At 41.2% G+C, this 21,441-nt stretch overlaps 1 protein-coding gene across 3 annotated transcripts in view; it reads right to left on the bottom strand.

Moving 5' to 3' along the window:
* Positions 1–21,441, bottom strand: part of RAP1GDS1 (Rap1 GTPase-GDP dissociation stimulator 1) — a 177,254-nt gene that overhangs the window by 113,635 nt on the left and 42,178 nt on the right. For 2 of the 3 annotated variants that reach the window (XM_030564400.1, XM_030564402.1), the window contains exon 2: positions 13,222–13,332. In XM_030564400.1, coding sequence (XP_030420260.1) covers positions 13,222–13,332 — 111 coding nt within the window. The remainder of the gene's footprint in view (positions 1–13,221; positions 13,333–21,441) is intronic. The other variant, XM_030564401.1, reaches the window with a different exon arrangement.

Genomic DNA, 21,441 nt, shown 5'->3' with positions numbered 1-21,441 from the left:
AATGTAAAAAGAACAAGGAGTACTTGTGGCACTTTAGAGACTAACAAATGTATTTGATGTTCTTTTTGCTGATACAGACTAACATGGCTATCACTCTGATAATGTAGAAGTAATGTAATAGCAAACCACAGGATATAGAAAGCTGAAATCAATACAATCAAGACCTCCTTTAATCTCTATTAGCATAGGAGTGAATTAGTTTGAACACATACTTAACACTTCTTTGATATTCACATATAAGTGAATTGTCCTGTGGCTTTGACTTGAGCGGATCTGTCAGTATCACACCCTCCATGCTGTGAAAACACATTTAAAGATGGATTCCAGAGCTAAATGTGCAGTTAGGAAAGTTCTATCATCATGGTGTTACTGGACCCTCATGGATGTTGTGAGGATATATCAATTGAAGTTTGTGAGGTGCTCAAATACTACAATGATGGAGGTCACATGAACAAGTGAGTACACAGATAGATAAATAGACCCATGATAGAGAGATACATGCAATAAGCAGACAGCACAGGACTTCCGGAGAGATGACTCTGGGCCTCAGGGCTTGTCTACATCAGAAAGTTGCAGCGCTGGTGAGGGAGTTACAGCGCTGCAACTTTGAGAGTGTCCACATCTGCAGGGCATCACCAGCGCTGCAACTCCCTGTTTGCAGCGCTGGCCGTACTCCCGTTTTGTCTCGGGTGTAGAGGATCCAGCGCTGGTGATCCAGCGCTGGTAATGCAATGTAGACACTCACCAGCGCTTTTCTTGACCTCCGTGGAAGGAGGAAGCCTCTGGTAATCAAGCTGGTTTCCTTTCCCGGTTTGCTCTCTCGGTCCCGGAGCCAGCCAGCAAACCGCAGGGAAGGAGACCTGCTTGCTCGGGGTTCCGGGACCGAGAGAGCAAACCGGGAACGCCGCGGTTTGCTCTCTCGGTCCCGGAGCCAGCCAGCAAACCGCGGGGAAGGAGACCTGCTTGCTCGGGGTTCCGGGACCGAGAGAGCAAACCGGGAACGCCGCGGTTTGCTCTCTCGGTCCCGGAGCCAGCCAGCAAACCGCGGGGAAGGAGACCTGCTTGCTCGGGGTTCCGGGACCGAGAGAGCAAACCGGGAACGCCGCGGTTTGCTCTCTCGGTCCCGGAGCCAGCCAGCAAACCGCGGGGAAGGAGACCTGCTTGCTCGGGGTTCCGGGACCGAGAGAGCAAACCGGGAAAGGAAACCAGCTTCGCCGCGGTTTGCTCTCTCGGTCCCGGAACCCCGAGCAAGCAGGTCTCCTTCCCCGCGGTTTGCTGGCTGGCTCCGGGACCGAGAGAGCAAACCGCGGCGTTCCCGGTTTGCTCTCTCGGTCCCGGAACCCCGAGCAAGCAGGTCTCCTTCCCCGCGGTTTGCTGGCTGGCTCCGGGACCGAGAGAGCAAACCGCGGCGTTCCCGGTTTGCTCTCTCGGTCCCGGAACCCCGAGCAAGCAGGTCTCCTTCCCCGCGGTTTGCTGGCTGGCTCCGGGACCGAGAGAGCAAACCGCGGCGTTCCCGGTTTGCTCTCTCGGTCCCGGAACCCCGAGCAAGCAGGTCTCCTTCCCCGCGGTTTGCTGGCTGGCTCCGGGACCGAGAGAGCAAACCGCGGCGTTCCCGGTTTGCTCTCTCGGTCCCGGAACCCCGAGCAAGCAGGTCTCCTTCCCCGCGGTTTGCTGGCTGGCTCCGGGACCGAGAGAGCAAACCGCGGCGTTCCCGGTTTGCTCTCTCGGTCCCGGAACCCCGAGCAAGCAGGTCTCCTTCCCTGCGGTTTGCTGGCTGGCTCCGGGACCGAGAGAGCAAACCGCGGCGAAGCTGGTTTCCTTTCCCGGTTTGCTCTCTCGGTCCCGGAACCCCCCTTGAAGCCGCCCAACAGCGCTGCAGTGTGGCCACATCTAACACCACTTGCAGCGCTGGTTGCTGTAAGTGTGGCCACTCTGCAGCGCTGGCCCTATACAGCTGTACTAATACAGCTGTAACAACCAGCGCTGCAAAATTTTAGATGTAGACATGGCCTCAGACAGGTTTGCTAACATCTGAGTGGTCTTGAGTGATCTGCAAATAGTAGGGAATGAATTCGTTGCCCATTCTTCAGGCAGTAAGGAGGAGGGACAAAACCATCCTGCCCTGAAAATCTACAGCATGGGTTTTCTTTTCACACAGGTTTCCTCCCATGGATTTTTCTTCAGGAGCGGACAATTGAGTTTCTTTCTTTTACCAGGTTATATAAAGTAGCCACCAGATAAGCTGCTTGTTTCCCTAGCTCATTATGCAGAAAAGTGACTTCATGTTAGTAAACCAGCCGCAAATTAAATGCAGTAAAAACAAAATCAACTAGGAGCTTAGAAGTGAAGTTAATCTTACTGGCAGCTTTTCTTTGTAGAGCCACAATAATTCTGTAACACATCGGAGTAAACTTCTGTGGCACAGCAATTCCTCATCCATTTTTGGATTGCTATGACAAAGCTGCAATGCATATAACTTACAGCTGCCTTTTTCTATATCAATAAATTCACTCTTGACTACAACATACTAGTCTCTTTGTACACCTAATTAATCCAAGGATTGACAGAGAAGTCATATATCAAACATGGAAAAATATGTAAATGTTCATATATATAAAATTTAATTCCTGTGGCTGGTTCTGTAAAATTCAACATTTTAAATGGAGCATGACAGATTCTATTTCTCTGCGGCTGATGTCACCTACGACTCATGCACCACAGTCATCTTATAAAAATCTAAACTAGAAAAAGCGTAACAATTTATAGACCGTTCTTGGTGGAGGTTGGGAAAAATGCAGGCATTCATATTCTCCTTCTAGAAAAAATAGGCCAGATTCTCAGCTTGTGTGAATGCATGGGGTTCCATTGAGAGCAATGGTGCTATGCCAATTTATGCCAGCTGAGCAGAACTTGACCCAGTACTGCTATTTCTTAATTACACTGGGATAATCTCTGAAGGTTGTACTTAGGCAAAACTCCCACTAACGTCAGCTGGCTTCGTTGAGGGTGTGGCACAAGTACCACTGAATACAGAGTTGAGCCTGAGTAAGACATGTAGCATGTGCCTGTTATTTTAAATCATTTCTAATAAGTGTTTTCTCTTCTGCTCCTTCCACTAGTACAGGTTGAACCTCTCTAATCCAGCACTTCCTGATCCAGCAACATCCATGGTCCGGGATAGGCTGGAGCACCCACGGAGAAAAATTAGTGGGTGCGGAGTATCCACAGGTGCCAAGCTGCCACCTCTGCCCCCTTCCCCCTGCTCCTCTCACGCACCCGTGGCCCCACACTTACCAACTCCTCCTCCTCCCTCTCAGCGCTTCTGGAGCACTTCGAATCAGGTGATTTGTGGCATTTAAGCTCTGGAGGGAGGGGGAGGATCAGGCGCTGGCAGCTGGGACCCCTGGTAAGAGGTTGGTGGCTGGGACCCCGGGTGAGGGGCCGGCAGCTGGGACCCCAGGTGGCAGTGGGGCCCCCGGGTGAGGGCCACGCTGGGTGCAAAGCCTGGGGGTGCTGCAGCACCCCCAGCATCCCTACTTCTCGCACTTATGGAGAGCCTCTGGCACTCTGCATTGACCTTCCATGGTTTGGCAAATTCTCTGGTTTGGCACCGGTCAGGTCCCGAGGGTGCCGGACTAGAGAGGTTCAACCTGTAGTCTCCGGGCATCTAAGCTTCTAAGTTTTATTTTGTGCCTCTAGCCAAGCCAAGTGACTAGGAGTGACTGGCATTAGTCACAAGTCCATAAAAATGAATTAACACCCCTTCAGACAAAGTTCTCTTTCTGTGTGAATGTATTTTATAAATGGTAGGGAGAGGGTGGATAATACATTCCCTAAAGATACCATCGGTGGAGGCTTTTCACTCCTGGGCCTCAGATGGGATTGGTTAGATAAATATCCCCCTAGCCAAATACCGATTAAAAATATTTGGCTAAATTTGGCTTGCTAGTATTTTGTCTGGTATTTTAAGTGGGTGTATATATTTTAGTTAGTTTGTATAACAAATGGCAGGATAAATCATAAGGCCATACAAAAGACACAGCAACTCCAGCCAGGCTGTGAGTATCAAAAGACCAGTAGAGAAGGACTGAAAGGCACAGAAGAAAAAGCTGCAGGTTGAGTAAAGAAGTTAAGAGCTCTGACATCCATCACAACTTGCCAAACCATTAAATATAAGACACATTGTGGGTAATATAAGAAAAGCAATTGTAATATGTTTTAACACACTTAAAGGTTAAACATTGCATGCAAAGTAAATGAAATAGAAATTGTCAGACACTAAACAGTTAAACACCAGAAAGTAAGGAAATTAATTTGTTTCCACAGCAACCCATAACTCAATCACATTGCACAAATGCAGAAAGCAGTTAAAGAGAGCACCATATTCTGTAAGATAATCATACGTACATGCAATTTGGCCAAGTTACAGCTGCTGTGGGAATGACAAATTTGTATTTCTTTTGTTTAAAATGTTAACTCTGACCTTACATTCACATGGTGGCAGGGGATGGGGTTGCATCTATTATTTAAAAGTATACCCCCAAAGTGTATATAAAGTAATACTTTCATCTCTGAGTTATGATGATGTGAACAACCAATTAAAAAGTATCAAGTCTTGTGGTATATGATGTCACTAGAAACTTCCAATGGAATTACTGACTTATTATGTATTGTTAAAGGATATTGTAGTTAGGCACAGTGGCCTTCCTCTGAGCCTGAGACGGAGAGGCCACTATAGATATGGTTTTCCTCTATTACATACTTGTCCAGGTCATTTTATTATAACAGCTGTGATAGACAAACCTTAATATTAATGCAAAAATGATATTAATAAAGTTATTATCATTTTTGTTACAACATTATATCTTGCCTGCGTCTTTACTGATACTTAGGATATATACTTATCATTACTTTCATACATATGGTGCTTGGAGAAAAGTACTTCCTTCCCCTGCATATATTTTTTGTTTATTTAATTATATTAAATATTCAGGCTAACCAAACGAATTTGGCATTGTCACCCGGGAGACAAACAAATGTCAGGAAAATAGTCCTCCTTATCCATAAAACTATGTTTATTACCCATAAGAAAGTCTCACCTAAACTAAAACACCTCCGTTTATATAAAATATCAGTTTGGTACAAACTTCATCCTTATTCACAAAACAAATTCATGATTTAGGAAAAGACTTGATTGTGACAAGAATGTAGAGTTGTGTTATTAGAGCAATATGTCTTGATGCAAAGTGAACTTTTTTCATGCTACCAAGAAAAACTTATAAGTAAAGAATTTTAGATATATTCTTGTTGAAATTAATTTTATGATTACTCTAAATGTTTCACTCAGAAATATATCTAGGAAAAACATAGATAGCTGGAAATGTTTTAAACCTTTGTTTATTTCTTAAATGTTGAAATGCCAAAGCATTTAGAATGGCACATTTCCAAATATTTTAACTAAATACAAAGTGTCTAATGTAATTTCCTAATATCATTGCTGTATAAATGGTAACATGCTTTATGTACCAGCATGGAGCCTAATGATCTTGTTAAAATAATTACTGATGTAAGAAGCCATTTAAGTTCAGAATAGTTATATTAATGGGGAATTAATTATTACTAACAGTACTCAAGTTACTCCCTCTCTCAACTCAGGAAGACAAGAAGAATCATCTCTCTAAAAATTGTTTTAAAGAATCAACAACTTCTTTTATAACTATTTAAGCTAAGGACTGTTGAAGAAATCATTAAGTTTAAAAAGATTGTTTCTGAGAACTAAAAAACTTTCTATAAAGAACATAAGTGTTTGGATTCTTTAAAACAGTATTTCATTTCCTGTTGAACTCTAATCAAACTAAAGAAATTCCTCAGAAATTGAGTAAATAAAGAGATAAAACTCTAACTTTAAAGATATTCTTGAAAATCTCCCATGACAAAGACAAAGGAAATACATCTGTCAAAAAAAAATTATAACTCTAATGCACATATACATTAACAAATTACATGTTCATAAGATGAAGAGGCTCCTAAGGACAACCCATGGAGGTAATAAGCCAATCTGAATCTAAACAAGCATGAAATCTGTGTGTTTTCTAATAATTTCATGGAAATAGGAAAAAGAAGAATATAAAAAAAAACTGAGAAGCGAGCATCCCTCCCACTCTCACACCCTCTGCTACTCTTAACAACAAGCACTCATCAACTTATCCTGTCAAACTTTTCAAGCAGGCTGCCACAGACAAACAAGAAAAACAGAGAGAACTCCAGAAAAAACCAGCCAAAGGAAACCACCCCAAGACTTCAACATGGATTGGTGAGAGAAGTTAACTACGCCACTGCTAACGATTTAAACTCTAGTAATGATTTTACTGGGATATGGAAATCCTGTTGTTATTAAGCCGATGACTGTTTCTCCTGTTAATCACCAATGGTTAGACCATGTATTCTTGAAAAGGAGATGGGGCTCAATACTGGTAAACAGCAAAATAGTGGGATTTGACTGGATTTAAGATTCTTAATATTTGTAATTGGCCTGACTTAAGAAAGCTCCTTAAGTGGCTTCTTCTCTTTCAATATTTTCTTCCATTTCATAGGATTTAGTTAGACTACATACTTTGCCCAGTTATAAACTGCTTGATTACTAATAATAACCACCAGGAGTATCTGCCCTTTAACAAGTTCTGTTGCCCAATTATAAATAGCTTAAGTATCTATGAGATACTAAATTGGGCTCACAAATTTCAGAAACAATATACTTAGGCTTATAAGGATTAGATTTATCCGTAAACGTTGGTAAATATCAATTTCATGGTACACACACAACCCAACGAAAAAATATTTCTATCTACAATAATCAAAATTTACAGATAGGCAAAGAGAGAAAAATGCTACTTGAGAACTTATTAGAGCTTGATTTAAGGATACTTACACTATATATTTTGACATGTGCAATTGACAATTTGTTTTTTAAGTTCTAATGCTTAAACTTTTTGAATTTCAATGTCTATTGCCCTTACATAATTGTTGTCTGACTCCCCGCTATTGCCTGACACTCCATAATTTCTCGCAACTGTGAAAATTTAAATTGATAAAAATAAAAAACTTAAAAATACACATTGAGCTCATCCATCAAAATTATAAAAAAAAATAAAAATTGAATTCTGTCAAGCCTAAATACATGTTTGTTTTCACTTACTAAAGAAAAGTCCCCAGAAGCAGCCCACTCTCAAAGGTGTAATCTCTGCTCAAAACTCTCCACAGAGAGGCATACAGAAGAGATTGTAATAGACATAACCAGTTTATCATTTGTGCTGTATTGTTTTGTTTGATGTTTTCTTTTCCTTTCTTTAATAATAAAATAGCCAGTATTAATAACTATGATTATTTTGCTTGGCTGTAATCATAGTTTCCCTTAAGGGACGTAGAAGAACCTCTGTGGCTAAACTAATGGGAGTCACACCTCTGAGTTGGCAGTACAAGGAACAATTCATAAGAGTTGCCCTCCCATTTTCTGTTTCTCAAAACTAAATATTTTTAGTCATTTTAAAAATAAAGTTACTCGGCACCTTTCTGTTAAAATGACCCTTTCTATGCCATATAGTATAATGAACTATAATAGCAGTTTCCTTTTCATTTATATAAGCCTGTTATAGGCTCCTGTGTATAATACAACTACTAAATTGAGGAACAAATCTAACCTTTTACATTCAGGGACTCCTTTGGCACGAACACTGATATTTTTGTTTAAACATCTGACCTTGCTAGATGGAAATGAGACAGGACTTTCCCTATATAAGCCATATTCTGAACTACCTACCTAGACATTATTTATTTCCACCTTCAAAAGAACAGACTAGCTGTAAAATTGTCATTATGGCCTTATTCCATGTACTCTGAGGACAGTCTGTAGAGCATGAGCAGACTGTGGAGCAGTACTGTAAAATTTCCTCTAAACTTAAAAAAAATATGATATGGTCTGGAAAGGTTGAATCCTTTCAAATAGATTTTAACCAGGATATAGTCTCAAGTCTATGGCTTCCAAACGTGACAAATCTGAGAACTATTTAAGCATAGTGTATTGTTGCAGTACAGCACACTAGTTCTCCAACTACACCTCCTGCTTCAGGCAAGGACCTGGTATCATGATTTTAAAGCACAAGTAAATATCTAGATAAAAAGAAAAATAACCTGAAATGAAGATGTAGTATCAACACCTTTCCTTCACAAAACAGAGGATCACATTTTTAGATCTCAGATGAGATGTTTGACTTAAACTTGCCTCAGTTCTGCTCTGTGAGGAGTATGGAACTTTCCTCTCCTCTCATCCTACTAGGCCATGGTCTCTTGTTTTATCAGTGACCTTATGTGAGGACACTAATGCATTCCGGTTATTGTCTATTAAGGTAAAATGTTCCTTCTGCTATGCCTGTGAGAGACGCACTAATGAAACAATGAAACTTATTACTTATGTTAACGGTACACAAAATTTGCTATTATTCCATCCTTAGTTTTGCTTGATGTCTGAGTTTTAGTATTTAAAGAGACACTGCCTACTTGTTTTAGCTTAAGACATACAGTACTCCTTTGGTTCCTTTCCACAGTTTTATTCTGGAGCTTTATTTTAATTTACCTTTAATGGTTTTTAAGACATACCTTACTTGCTTCAATCTCTCTTTCTTCCCTACCCCACTAGCAGGACAATTGAGATTGTGTTCGTGTGTCTGTCTGTGGGACACACGCACGTAACTGTCAAATCCCTAAAGCACAGAGCACAACAATGCACGGGTACTCTTACTGGGTCTGCTATTATTGTATGCAGTATTGTTGTAGCCGTGTCAGCCCCAGGATATTCAAGAGACAAGGTGGGTGAGGTAATATCTTTTATTGGACCAACTTCTGTTGCTGAGAGAAACAAACTTTTGAGCTTACACAGAAACTCTTCTCGCTTACGAACAGAAGTTAGTCCAATAAAAGATATTGCCTCATCCACCTTGTCCCTCTGTTTAACTTTGTACTTTTTGCATGTTCAGATTTTAACAATATTTTTGGCACTTCTCTTCTGTCTCTACTAGCAGCTCTCCCTTCTGCTGTTCCCTGGAAGATTCCTAGAGGTGAGGGAAGAGTGAGACTTCCTCATGAAGATTTTTTAGGTACTGACGGCATTATAAGGAGACAGAAGAGTGAGCTGGCAGGGAGATGAGGCAGACTCGCCGAGCAAGGGCAGTTGTAAAATGGGTAAAGCGCTACTAAATGAGAATGGCAGCATTTTACATCCATTTTGCACTGGTATAAATGACTACACAAAACTCCAGGTAATGGAGAATCAGGCCCATGGGATTTGACTCTTTTGGACATAGATCTGGCCCCACATTAGCATCCAATCCAGTACAAATCCAATCAGTCTTATTCTTGAAGAAAGAAAATTCCTCTACAAAGAAATTATTGTGTATTGTAGTAGTACCTAGAGGCCACAGTCTGGGATCAGGGGCCTGCTGTTAGGCACTGTACATTTTTACAATGAAAACACATTCCCATTTTCAAACCTCTTTCTAGGTGGCAGCAGCCTGGGTTCACCAGACTGTCCACCACCTGGAAGAGCTTTCTTCTTCTCCGCAATAGTCAGTTTTAAAAACTCTTTATGCAGCAATTACTTAGCCTGTGAATACATTAATCACCACTGGCACGCTCATCTCTTTGACACACATTCCACACAAAGAATCTATATACCATGATGACCTGGAAGGATGTTTAATAGGGAGAGGAAATTTAGAAGGCACAGGGAGAAGGATGCTCATAATATATTACTAAATCATTAATAACTGACCACTGGCTGCAAAGTTAGGAAGCTTGATCCCTTACAGCAATCTGTTAGACCAAACTTATTAACAGGTGCAACCCAACAAATAATTTAAGAGGATTTTTAAAAAAAAAAAAGTATGTTGCTTCTCACAGTTTAAAGCAAAACAGAAATTGTTTGTATTGACATTTGGTCAATTTTTCAACAGTCTTAGGCGCCTATGCCACATTTTCAAAACTGATTTAGGTACTTAGGAACCTAAGTCCAATTGTCTTTCAAAGAGACTGTCTTTTTTGAAAGTTTTATCCATTGTTGCTAAACTGCTGTTTGATTTTACATTCAAACCCTTATGTTATTTTGGTTTTGCTTTCTTCAAACCTAAAATGGATTAGTGTTATGTAAACTATCTTTAAGGCCTCCAATGACATCATTTCTATACAATAACATCATTTTGGACTAGGCAAAAATCTCTTGCATGCTTTTGATACTCAGCCACTGGCAAAGATACTTTTCTCCACACATCACAGGTATAGCTATAAACAGAGTGGCACATAAACCACTTCGTGGTTGGAAGCATTAGTCTTTGTGTCACAAACGCATAATTCTCCATTTCCAAGTTAATGGAACTTATCAGTTCCTTTGGGGTACTGTCAAGTTAGAAAATTAATCACACAAAAATAGAGTAATTACCCTAAACTGTAACCTTTTCCTTTATTAGGATGGGCAGCTTGTCACCTCATGTATGCTCTGAAGTAAGGTTTTGCTAATTTGAAGAATCCCTAGAATTTCGTAGTGTTTCTCAGTAATATACCAAGATACCAGGATGGGTTGTTTTACTCTTCATATTTCATTAAGGGTGATATTAGTTTTTTTGAAAAGGAAAAAAATTATTCTGCCTTTTAATGATGTAATCTTAAAATCTATCCAGCGATTTTTCTTTCAAAAATATTCAACATATACTCAGAGAGTTGGATGGCTTGAGGAATTATAAATGAGCTACAGTGACTTTCTTCTCCAAGTGGCTGGTTCAAATCCAGCCCAGGATTGAAAGGTATTATCTGAAGGCTGTTGGGTGTTTGTTGGTTCCCCTGGGAAAATATCCATAACTGGCACTAATTTGCTAGCAACCTAGTTAGCTGTTTCAGCAGAGAGAAGAACTACTGCATGGCCACAGGGGATTAACTCTCCTCTTCCTTCTAGAACAGCTAGGTGAGAAGGGGTGGGCCGTGTGTGTATGTGTTGGTGAGCAGTGCCACTGTGTGTGAGGCTTGGGCTACACTAGCAACCTATCTTGGTATAACTATGTTGCTCAGGGGTGTGGAAAATCCATACTTGAGCGATGCAGTTATGCCAACCTAACTCCTGGTGTATACAACGCTATGTCAATGGGACATAGCTACCACCTCTTGGGGAGGTGGATTACCTATGCTGACAGGAGAAGTTCTCCCGTTGGCATAGGTAGCGTCTTCATTGAAATGCTACAGCAGCTCAGCAACATTGGTGCAGCTGTGCCACTTCAGCATGTTAAATGTAGACAAGCTCTAACTGAGTATAAGAGATGGGGATAGGGTGAAGCGAGGGGAATACACAGGCGACAAGTTAAGAAGAAGATCTGAGGAAATTAAAGAATATACAGGAAAGAAATAAGAAGGAGGTGGGAGGACAGAAAAAAATATATTGAAGGAAAGCAGACACTGAAGAAGACAGAGAAAAAGAGATACCACAATCAGCATCAGGTAAGAAAAACTAGAATGACACAACAGAAAGAGGAAAAAGAGGACTAAGAAGGATTGGTTCTGGAGGTTCCAAACAACCCGATGGAGAGGATGGGGCTGGGTTCCCCCACCCATTCCAGCCAAGTGCTTTGGAGAAGAAGGCTCGAAACCCAGGAGACCTAGGGTTGTCTAGCTTCCACTACCACTATGGGGCTTCCAACTCTCCATTACCCTGAAGGGGGCAGGGGCTGGGTCATAACAAGGACTCGACCAACACCGAATTGAGTTCAGTGGTATAAGGAGGAGCTAACAGACACAGTCCCCATGTTGCAATGACCCATAAAATTCTACCTTAGCTACAACCTGAACCATTTTGCACGTACCAGCTGGGTACTGGGATTTATTTATGGACCCTCACAGGTAATGGTACACAATTCATTTCACTCCAAGCCCTTGGATGTTTTCACATCACAAACACCTCTTCCTATCCCATATTCTTTAAACATGAAGGTGTTCAATGGTGGTAAATGTCGCAGATACCTTACAAAGGACTCTAGAAAAGCATGAACTCTCTTCCTTGAAGAGGAGTTTGATCAAAAACAAACAACAACAACAAAACCCCCAAGCGTGACACTTTCCTGGCTAAAGTCTCCCTGTGAACTATTCAGGATGAGAAAAATGCACCAACATTACTTCCTGACCTGCAGACACTGTTATATAATCTGTAAAGCATCTCTAACAATGTTAAAATTTCACAAAATATCTTACACTTACACAGCCATGAAATTATGACTTGTAGAATGGCATCTTGGAAGAGAAATCAGATCAGCTGATTAATATGGGCTTTTGAGGAGAGTATTGATATGTTACAGAGAGCAGGTATAGCCAAGGTTTATTTTTTTTAAAAATGAAAAAAAGAAAAATTCTAATCAGAAACTTCATTTTACCTAATACATGTAAGCAGATTATTTATATTGGCCCTAACAAAGTATGTGAAGTTGAAACCTACATGGATCTTTCTTTCACATCTTCTGCCTGCATCCCACAATCAGAAAGTTAGAGATGGACAAGTTCTATAGACTGCTGTCTCCATTTTCCCTATAATTTTTCTGTTTGTGGAACAGGGCCCTGTAGATTTTAGGGAACAAAAGCCATCTCATTTTCTTCTTGACAATGTTAGTTCTGTCATCATACAACGTGCTTAAGATTGTACTGTACTTAGAAATCCAATCTTTCCCTTCTAATGGAAACATCATGGAGATTAATGTGTGATCAGACATGTTCGGAAAATAATGTGCTATATGGTTGGATTGGCAACCTGTGCCACCTTTACGCAGAGTAAGTGAAAGTGCTGAATGCCATGCTCATGCTACCCAAGCACAATAGTGCACAAGTTTTTGATCTGAAAGAGAAATACCTTGCCCTTTGCTTTCTGAATGTAGACTACAATTGGAAAAGTAACTTACTCCATTTGCCAGGGACTAGCTCTGTACTATGCCTGTTGTGAACGTCCATGGCTTTCACTATCTTTTTTTTATCTGTCACTTTCTGATTCACAAACAAGTTATACGAGACTTCCTTTTTAATAGAACAGCTAATCCAGCAATTCTATGGATTGTGTTACTTGCATTGCTTCACATTACAGCACTACCTCCTTCATTTACTAATCTGATCATATGGCGCAAAATTTGAAGAGACAATAAAACTTACTGTTTTGAGCCAGGGCTTGAAGCAGGCAATCCAAGCATCCTTCCAAGCTATCTGCTGTGCTCTCAATGGCTGTTATCTTCAGCTTCTTCAAGGCGTCACTTAGATTATCTGCTTGGTTAACATGAAGAAGAGAAAAATCAGTGCCCTCGTCGATCTGATAGCTAACATGCTTAGAGCACAAGTAGTTACCCTAAGGTAAAGGGCTCCTATTTCAACAAGGAAGGCAGTTGTGTCTGTGTGCTAAGGATTTAGAGAAGCCTAGAGTCAAAGGTTTTGGATAAAATCAAGCTTTTCTTAATTTAAGTATACACTTCCCATTCTGTGTCTGAGAATGAGATGCCACATTTATAAAATGTCACGGAACAACTTTTTTAACAGCAGTATTCCCTCAGTTTAGCTGGTTTGAAAAAACAGCAGCAGTATCTCTGCTTTCATTTTACTTCTTAGAAAAAGAAAATGATAAAAGTGAACTCCTCTTGAATGTTTTCATTCACAGAAAGGGGGTGGGGGAAGAGGAGAGAAAAAGTAATTGCACATGCCATTTTCTGCTTAGCTGTAGATTCTTCTGCATATACCAGAGGGTTCCATCTTGGTTATGCACACACAAAGCCCCAGTTAAAAACAAGGGCCAGGCTAAAAGCCTTTTAAATAAGGACATCAAATATAATAGCATAAGCACTGTTTGTGTTGATTACACAAACTGTTACTATTTGCATTCAACTGATGCATAAGGAAGCTTCTGGAAACGAGAGTCCTATTGTATATGTCAGACTATGAAATAACACTTTTCCCCCAAAACACGCAGTGTTGTTTTCTGTGGAGGAACACTTATTCTCACAGAAGTGATTGAGAATACCAGTGCTAGCATCTCAAGTATTCTGTTTATTCAGAGGCCAGGTATAAGTGTTAACAGCTGCAATACAAGTCTTTTCACTTTGCCAACTGATGACTAACCTCAGTCTGAATGGACTATCCTTTTAAAAAAATGAGTGGTAATTCAGTTTCCATGCCAACTCAATCAGCAATCAGAGATAGTTACTCAAAATAAGTAATATTAAGAACTGTGTAGTTCTCTACACTGAGTAATCGAACGGCCCTGACCTGAATCCTGAGGTGCAGTGTGGTACAGCTGCTTTGCTCTGCCCTCCCCCCATGCTGGAAAAACAGACTAGCAAGGGACAACAGAAGAAATAAACAGTGTAGAACTTGCCTCGGGGCCAAGCAAGGTTTCAAGGCAGGAAAGGTGTGTAGTGAGGTGACCTGTCTCTTTAAGAGGCAGAGGCCTAGACCTAGCCAGGTCTGTCCAATTAGCCCTGCCTACAACACCTGGGATGGGGTATGGGGTTGTATTAGTAGAGCCAGCTGGGGATGGAGGAGCTGATTCCCCTATGAGAAGCAGCAGAAAGTTGGAGGGGAGTATGCTCAGGAAGAGTAAGAGAGAGTGAGATACTTTTAGGGAAAGCAGGCATCACAGGGAACCCTGAGTTTTTGAGGAAAAGACTTCAGTTAGGGAAGGCTTGGGAGCCCACCAGTAGGAAAGACTTGAAGTATGGACTTGAGGGGGATTCTGAAAACTTCTATTTTGGGAATGGTTTGATGTTGATGAACTAACACCCAAGGTGAGGTGTTGATGAAGCAGGGAAGAGCTCATCTGATAGTTTGATTTAAGGATGGTTTAAGGAGCCCTGAGCTGAAGAAGGAAACCGAAGTGCCTGAAGAATGATGTCAGGCTGTGGGTGGGAGGAGGTGCTTGGAGGCAGCTGGCTCGTTCACAACCACAAAAAATGTATTTGTTAGATAAACGGTTCAGTGACCAGTGGAAATTTGTCAAAAGATACATTCACAGAGTAATATTTGATCTGCTGTTCTTACTACATCCTAACATTGTGTTTTCTACCTCCTCCTATCCATTTTCTCTTTCTTTTCCCACCTCCCTGCAAATTTCTCTCTATACTGTGGTTCTGTTTTTTTGATGTATCTCCTCTCTGTCTCTCTCTCACCTACCTGCAGGCCCCTACTCTCAGCTCATCCAGATACTGACACAGAGCTTGGAAACTTCAGCAAACACTTAAAGGGTATGGCTACATTTGGAATTTCAAAGCGCTGCCGCGGCAGCGCTTTGAAGTGTGAGTGTAGTCAGAGCGGCAGCACTGGGAGAGAGCTCTCCCAGCACTGCATGTAAACCACATCCCTTACGGGTGTAGCGTGCAGCGCTGGGAGCCGCGCTCCCAGAGCTGCTGCCCTGATTATACTGACGCTTTACAGCGCTGTATCTTGCAGCGCTCAGGGGGGTGTTTTTTCACACCCCAGTTGCAGCGCTGTAAAGTGTGAGTGTAGCCAAGGCCTTAGCGTGGGAGGACTAAATCTACTAGACAGAGATACAAAAACTGGGAGTCCCACTGACTGGAGGCAACACCTAAGTCAAAAGCCTGCCTCCACCCCCGTTTCTGCACAGTTGGGAAAAGAGGAGGCTGCTGAAACTGTTACCCGGGTCCTGTTCTAGATTCCACTCATGGGCTTCATATTTTATAGAGGGCTCCCTCTAGAAGGTGCCTGATAAATTTGAAGCTTTACACTTAAATTTCTCCATGCTGCTTGAGGATAGGAGTAGTCTCTCTCTCACTGGTTTCCTCCCACCCCAGAACCTGCAATGGGAATTGGGGATGTCTCTCAGCTATTGTACCCATCCCCAAGCTTTCTACTTGTTGCAAATGGGGTGCATATGTGGTCGTGGTGTTTTATTAATGATTATTATAATATACTAGTTTCTGCTACTCCAACCCTCCCTTAATTTTCCATTTTTTGGGGTCCTTCTTACCACTGATCAATTCCACTGTCTACCTCTGCAGTTGGTTATAGCTTCCCTATGCTGCAATGAAGTGAAAGTGACCTGATGCTTGCTACTTTCACTGCTGCCTACAGAGATCTGAAGAGCAGCAGCAAAAACTGGTCATTACTCTGATACAATATGGTAAAGAGTGAGCAGCAACTGTGGCACTGGTTTCAGAGTAGCAGCCGTGTTAGTCTGCATCCGCAAAAATAGCAGGAGTACTTGTGGCACCTTAGAGACTAACAAATTTATTTGAAAATAAGCTTTCCTTGGCTACAGCCCATTTCATCGGATGCATGCAGTGGCAAATACAGAAGGCACTGCAGTTTTCTACCTGTAGACTTAGGAAGAGGGTAGTGCATCAGCTATACTTCGTTCATGTTTGGAAACTTATCTTCATGTCCCTAAGGGTTAAATATATGTAAAATGAAAACTTTGATTCTGCAGAAATTGATGGCTCTCAGCTGGGAAAGCCTCCTGCCTGCCACGAGCAAGTAGACTGTAAAATGATCAATTAACCAACCAAAAAATCCCTAAACAAACCAACAAACCACACACACAAACCACACACTGCACTTTCACTGCTGACCCTCCAGGATAGATTTTGATCTCAATTACACTAGTCTCAAGTAACAATCAAATTGCACACACAGCTGAGATCAGAATCTATCCCTTTTCTAACTGTACCCAACAACTGGCTACACTGAAGAGAAAAACAGCATGAACTATGCACAAACTTGTGAAAGAAGCTAGCTGGAAAACCAACTTCCCATAGCAGTAGTGCCCCAATAGTATTTAATGAACTACACATATTTTGCTCTTTATTGGATACAAAGTGTCCATAGTCTCTTCTTGAAAATTTACTTTAAGCAACCAATCAACTTCACTTTGTCATGAGAGTCACCTTTTCATCACTGATACAGAGAGGGAACAAATAGCATCTGCAATCCTCTCCATTCAAAGGATAATCAATTGCAAAACAATTTATCTTCCCTTGACAGTATATTTGAGGCTGCTTCTAATAATAATCTGGAGTTCCTGCTACATGGTCCTTCTTAAACATAATGAAGCAAGTAGGATGGATTCTGCCTTGTCAAAATTCTGGTCCAGATACTGCACAGCTCAAAGAATCTTCAATTATAAAGATCAGTCAGATTTTTGGGCGAGGAAAGGAAATCTGGTGTTTTGCAGGTGTTTTTGTAGTTTGTGGTAAGGACATCTAGAGCATTAACCAGGCAACTCTTTTTATTCTTTGTATAAATATAAAGACATTATAAATAAATGTCAGTCATCTCATAATTTGCAAGTCAAATTAAGTAGAAAACTGTGAAGGGAAAAATATTTGTATTCTAGGTAGAGATGGTCAAAAAATGTGAAAATATTTCACAGTAAAAGTGTCTTTTATTCCTCTCAATTGTTCAGAATTTGACATGTTTAACTAGTTCTAGAAGTTCTTGCAAGTAGATAAGACATTGGAGTTGGTAGAGTCTGTGGGGGAAAATAAATAAATAAACTAACCACTATGCAATTAAACATGAAAAACAACCCTGTCTTTATACAAATATGCTCTAAGATACCTCGAGGAGCATAAAAGGGGATTCCAAGCACATCTGAAAGCAATGAAATATCCCCAGCTCAAAAGTGCTTCGTTTGAGAGACATTTTTATCCTTCCTGCACTAGGCACTACAATGCATTGAAGAAGAACTGGAGCATTGGACCTTGTGGGATTGGGAAATTGTGGGAAATGTTGCTGCTTGTTCCTGTTATACCCAGCTAAATGAAAAAGTAAAATTGGAACGGGAAGGAAGGATTCTGCCTCAGTTCATTTCTGATGTAATTTAAAGACACAGAGGAGTAAGAGACAAAGTAAGTAGATTTTAATGTGGTTTGCTGTTTCATATACTTCATTAACAAGACAATTATATAAAGAAATTATGCATTTTGGACAACATTTTCAAATCTGGGAACCCAATGTTAGCATCTGAATCCATATTTAAGGACTTCAAGACAAGCAGCCTAATTTTCAGCAATGCTGAGCATCTGCAGCTCTCTCTGGCTTCAGTGGAAGTTGAGGGTGCTCAGCACCACTAAAAATTAGCTTATGGATCCTTTGGTGTCTGACTTTAGACACAAACTTCTGAAAATGTTGGCTTTTATCTTTAAAGTGTGGATTGGTAAACGTGACATAGTGGCAAATTGTTGCCAACTGGCAAAGGGTTCACTATTCTTTATAAGCAACTCCTATCATAGAACTGACCAACTTACTACACCTAATTCACCCTTTTCATGGTATTTATCCCTAAAGATTAGCATGTGAGGTCTCCACTGAAAGCTTGTAACTTATCAATTCTCATAATCACTGATGTGTGTACAGATAATATTTAAGGAATAATATAAATATATTGACAGTTATGCCCTTCTGGTCTTGGAGTGAAAATGAATCACCAGAGAATCATAAGTCTCTGTAATGGCCCATTCAAGTGGGAGAGAGTTGTCACTTCTCCCTAGTTAGCCAATTAGCTAATTGCTCAATTGTTCATTGTTGCAACAACCCACAAAGAAAACCATCAAAAATAAACTATAAACATCAAAACCCCCGGGAAGTGAAAAGGAATGACAGGACAGCAAGGGGATAGCCCTGTCTCCAAATAAAGACAAAAGACCAATTCAGGATGTCATAGGATGGAGAAAGACTCTGCACTCGTTCATTGAGGAGGCACCTGGATGAGCAGGGATGCTTCATGAAAGATACAGCCCTGATTCCTTGTGGCCACCATCTGCTGCAAGAGACTGAACTTTGGGGTCAGAACCTCCCTAATTGGATAGGAAAAGTAACTGTTAGTAAGTGTATGCCCCAGTTCATATCTCAGCATTTTGTTTCACATGAAACATTTTGTTTCCATCACTCACACCTGATTCTGTTTGTATCTCTTCTCTTTCTTAAGTAAATTTCCTTTTCTTTTACCACCATTGAACTCAAGTTCTGGGATCGCTAAGATAACACTGGTAAACTGGGGTACACTTTTCCTTTGGGAAGAGGATCTGGGATTTCTGTGGATATCTAGTGATCATGCATTGGATGGATTCCGGGGCTGGGGTGCGTTTACTGTAAATGTGCAGGGCAAAGGCAGGGCTGTTATAGTCCAGAGGAGAGTGCTTAAGTGACTGACAGGCTGGCTGTGTTAGGAAGCTATCACCAAGCCTGCACAGGCAAGACTCCCTCAACAAGGTGACTCACAGCCCGGGGTGCTGCGGGATGCATCACAGTACATAACATGGATTTATTTTTAAAGTGTGTATGTGGCTACATTGCAATATGTGATTAAAATGCTTTCTACTGGATAGGCTCAGATACCACAATGATAGGTATCGTATAAATAACACATCAAAATTAGATTAGATTACCACTAAGAAACTGTATGTACAATGTAAGTGTGTCTAAAATACTGGATACAAACATCTGATTTCCTGTAAAAAGTCCACCAGTTTAAAATGAAGGCTTTTTCATAGCAGTCCTTCCCCCACCCTCACCCCTACTCCACAAACATACACTAAAGAGAAAGTGGGAATTAGGAAGGAACCACAGCTCTCAGGACACAATGTCAAAAGGCCATATTTACAGAGAAAAGGGTTCCCTACATGAAATGCTTAGGAAAAAACAATGCAAAGATGACCAAAGTATAGATCTGAAAATCTCTTTCTTCCAAAGACAGAATCATGCCTCTTATCAAATGGATTTAAATTCTTAAGACAGAATCAGCTTCCCTTCTGCAAGTCTCAGAAGTACATAAATATTTCTAAAATTGTATTAGAGATTTTATCCCTCTTTTTGGTCCTTCCTAGGACAAAAACTGTGTTCAGAAACTGAAAATCCTTACAATGATCTAGGTCAATTGATTTCCTGGTTTCAAATGACAATGAGCGAGACATTTTATTGAGAAAAGATGGTTCTGTCCAAAGGGCCACCACATTACTTTTATGCAGGGACTTGAATTCTGCAATTACACAGCGACTGTACTGGCTTTGGAATCTGCCATTTAGAGAAGCAGCTGCAGATATTCTCCTGCAAAAACCCTGTTATTTTCAGTAATCAAATGTCCTTATGTTTTCCTGCCTGCATCTCTGGTATTCTGTTTGTCACAAGGAGGAGTTCTATCTGTTTGCAGTGGGCTTGCCCTGAGTACAATGAACAGATCCTCACAGTAAGAAAACAAGGACAGCTATCCCCTGGAAAAGGGCAGCGTAGGCAATGGTTGTGGTAAGATGTCCGAGAAATGTGCACAGGACAGTTCTGGCAAATGATGGGGCCGGCAAGCTTATGTTGGCTGGGAGGACTTGTGGGGCCAAATAGGGCAGGGCAGGGCAAGAGGGCAATATGCGATATGCCTAGTGAGGGATTGGTTCTTGTGGTACGTATGTGCTCAATTTCACTGACTAAGCTGGCCTGCAGGTGCATCCTGCAGGCACCCAGTTTACAAAAAAGCAATGCCAACAACTTTTTTGTTTTTAAAAAAACCTACCTAGGACAGGCCCTAAAAACAGAGGCACCCTGTTCTCAGGGATACATAGTCACCCTGAGCCCCAGTTCTGCTGCCTGTGCAATTAGAACTGTCATCCAGATCTTGAGCCCTGAATCACACAGGCTGTCACTCCTCATGTCCTCAAGATAAAAGCCTGGAAGTTGAACATGCCAAGAGCTGCCTTTATGCCAAACTCAACTTCCTGGTCCACATTCCCGACTCCACCCACAGCTGCTTGCTCCCAGAGTCTGTATACAGTTCTGCTTTCCACTCACACTCACTACTGCTCCACCCCATCCTTCAGTAAGAGGGGCTGCCCAAAACTCTGCAGCAAGCCCAATTAATTTTAGCAGCTTGGTGTTAATGGTTCCTGTTGCAAACTGGAAACTGGGCAATTACGGAGAAAATATTCAAAAACTGAAAAACACAAATCAACACTATTATATCCCATTCCATTTCAGTACCCCTTTCTTTTTGACCTACTCCCATTACCAGTCACTAATTTGTTGTATGCTGAATTTCACTTTTGTCCTTTAAACTTTGCCAGCTGATGACCCTCTCTGATATATGGTCAAGGGCCATAAAAATACACTGCGTTTGCTACCTATGCGCTCAGGAAGCAGCCATTAGCACATCATTGTATGAAGCTGCAGATTCTGTTTACAAAGAAGCTTCTTGTCATTGATCTCATAGGTGCCCCATACAACCAGACAGAAAGTCAGAGCATAAAGTGGTTTCAAAGCAGTTCAGTGTCTGCCATTCCTTAACAATGAAATTTCATTAATTCATAATATTATTTTAGGGGCATGGGGACTGTTTGTTTTTATACATTTCATGCCTTCTTTCCAGAAACTAACCTGCCTCAAAAA

This window comes from Gopherus evgoodei, chromosome 5 (genome assembly GCF_007399415.2).
Source record: "Gopherus evgoodei ecotype Sinaloan lineage chromosome 5, rGopEvg1_v1.p, whole genome shotgun sequence".
NCBI lineage: Eukaryota > Metazoa > Chordata > Testudines > Testudinidae > Gopherus > Gopherus evgoodei.
The sequence above is the reverse complement of the archived record's forward strand: the minus strand, read 5'-3'. Positions and strand labels throughout refer to the sequence as shown.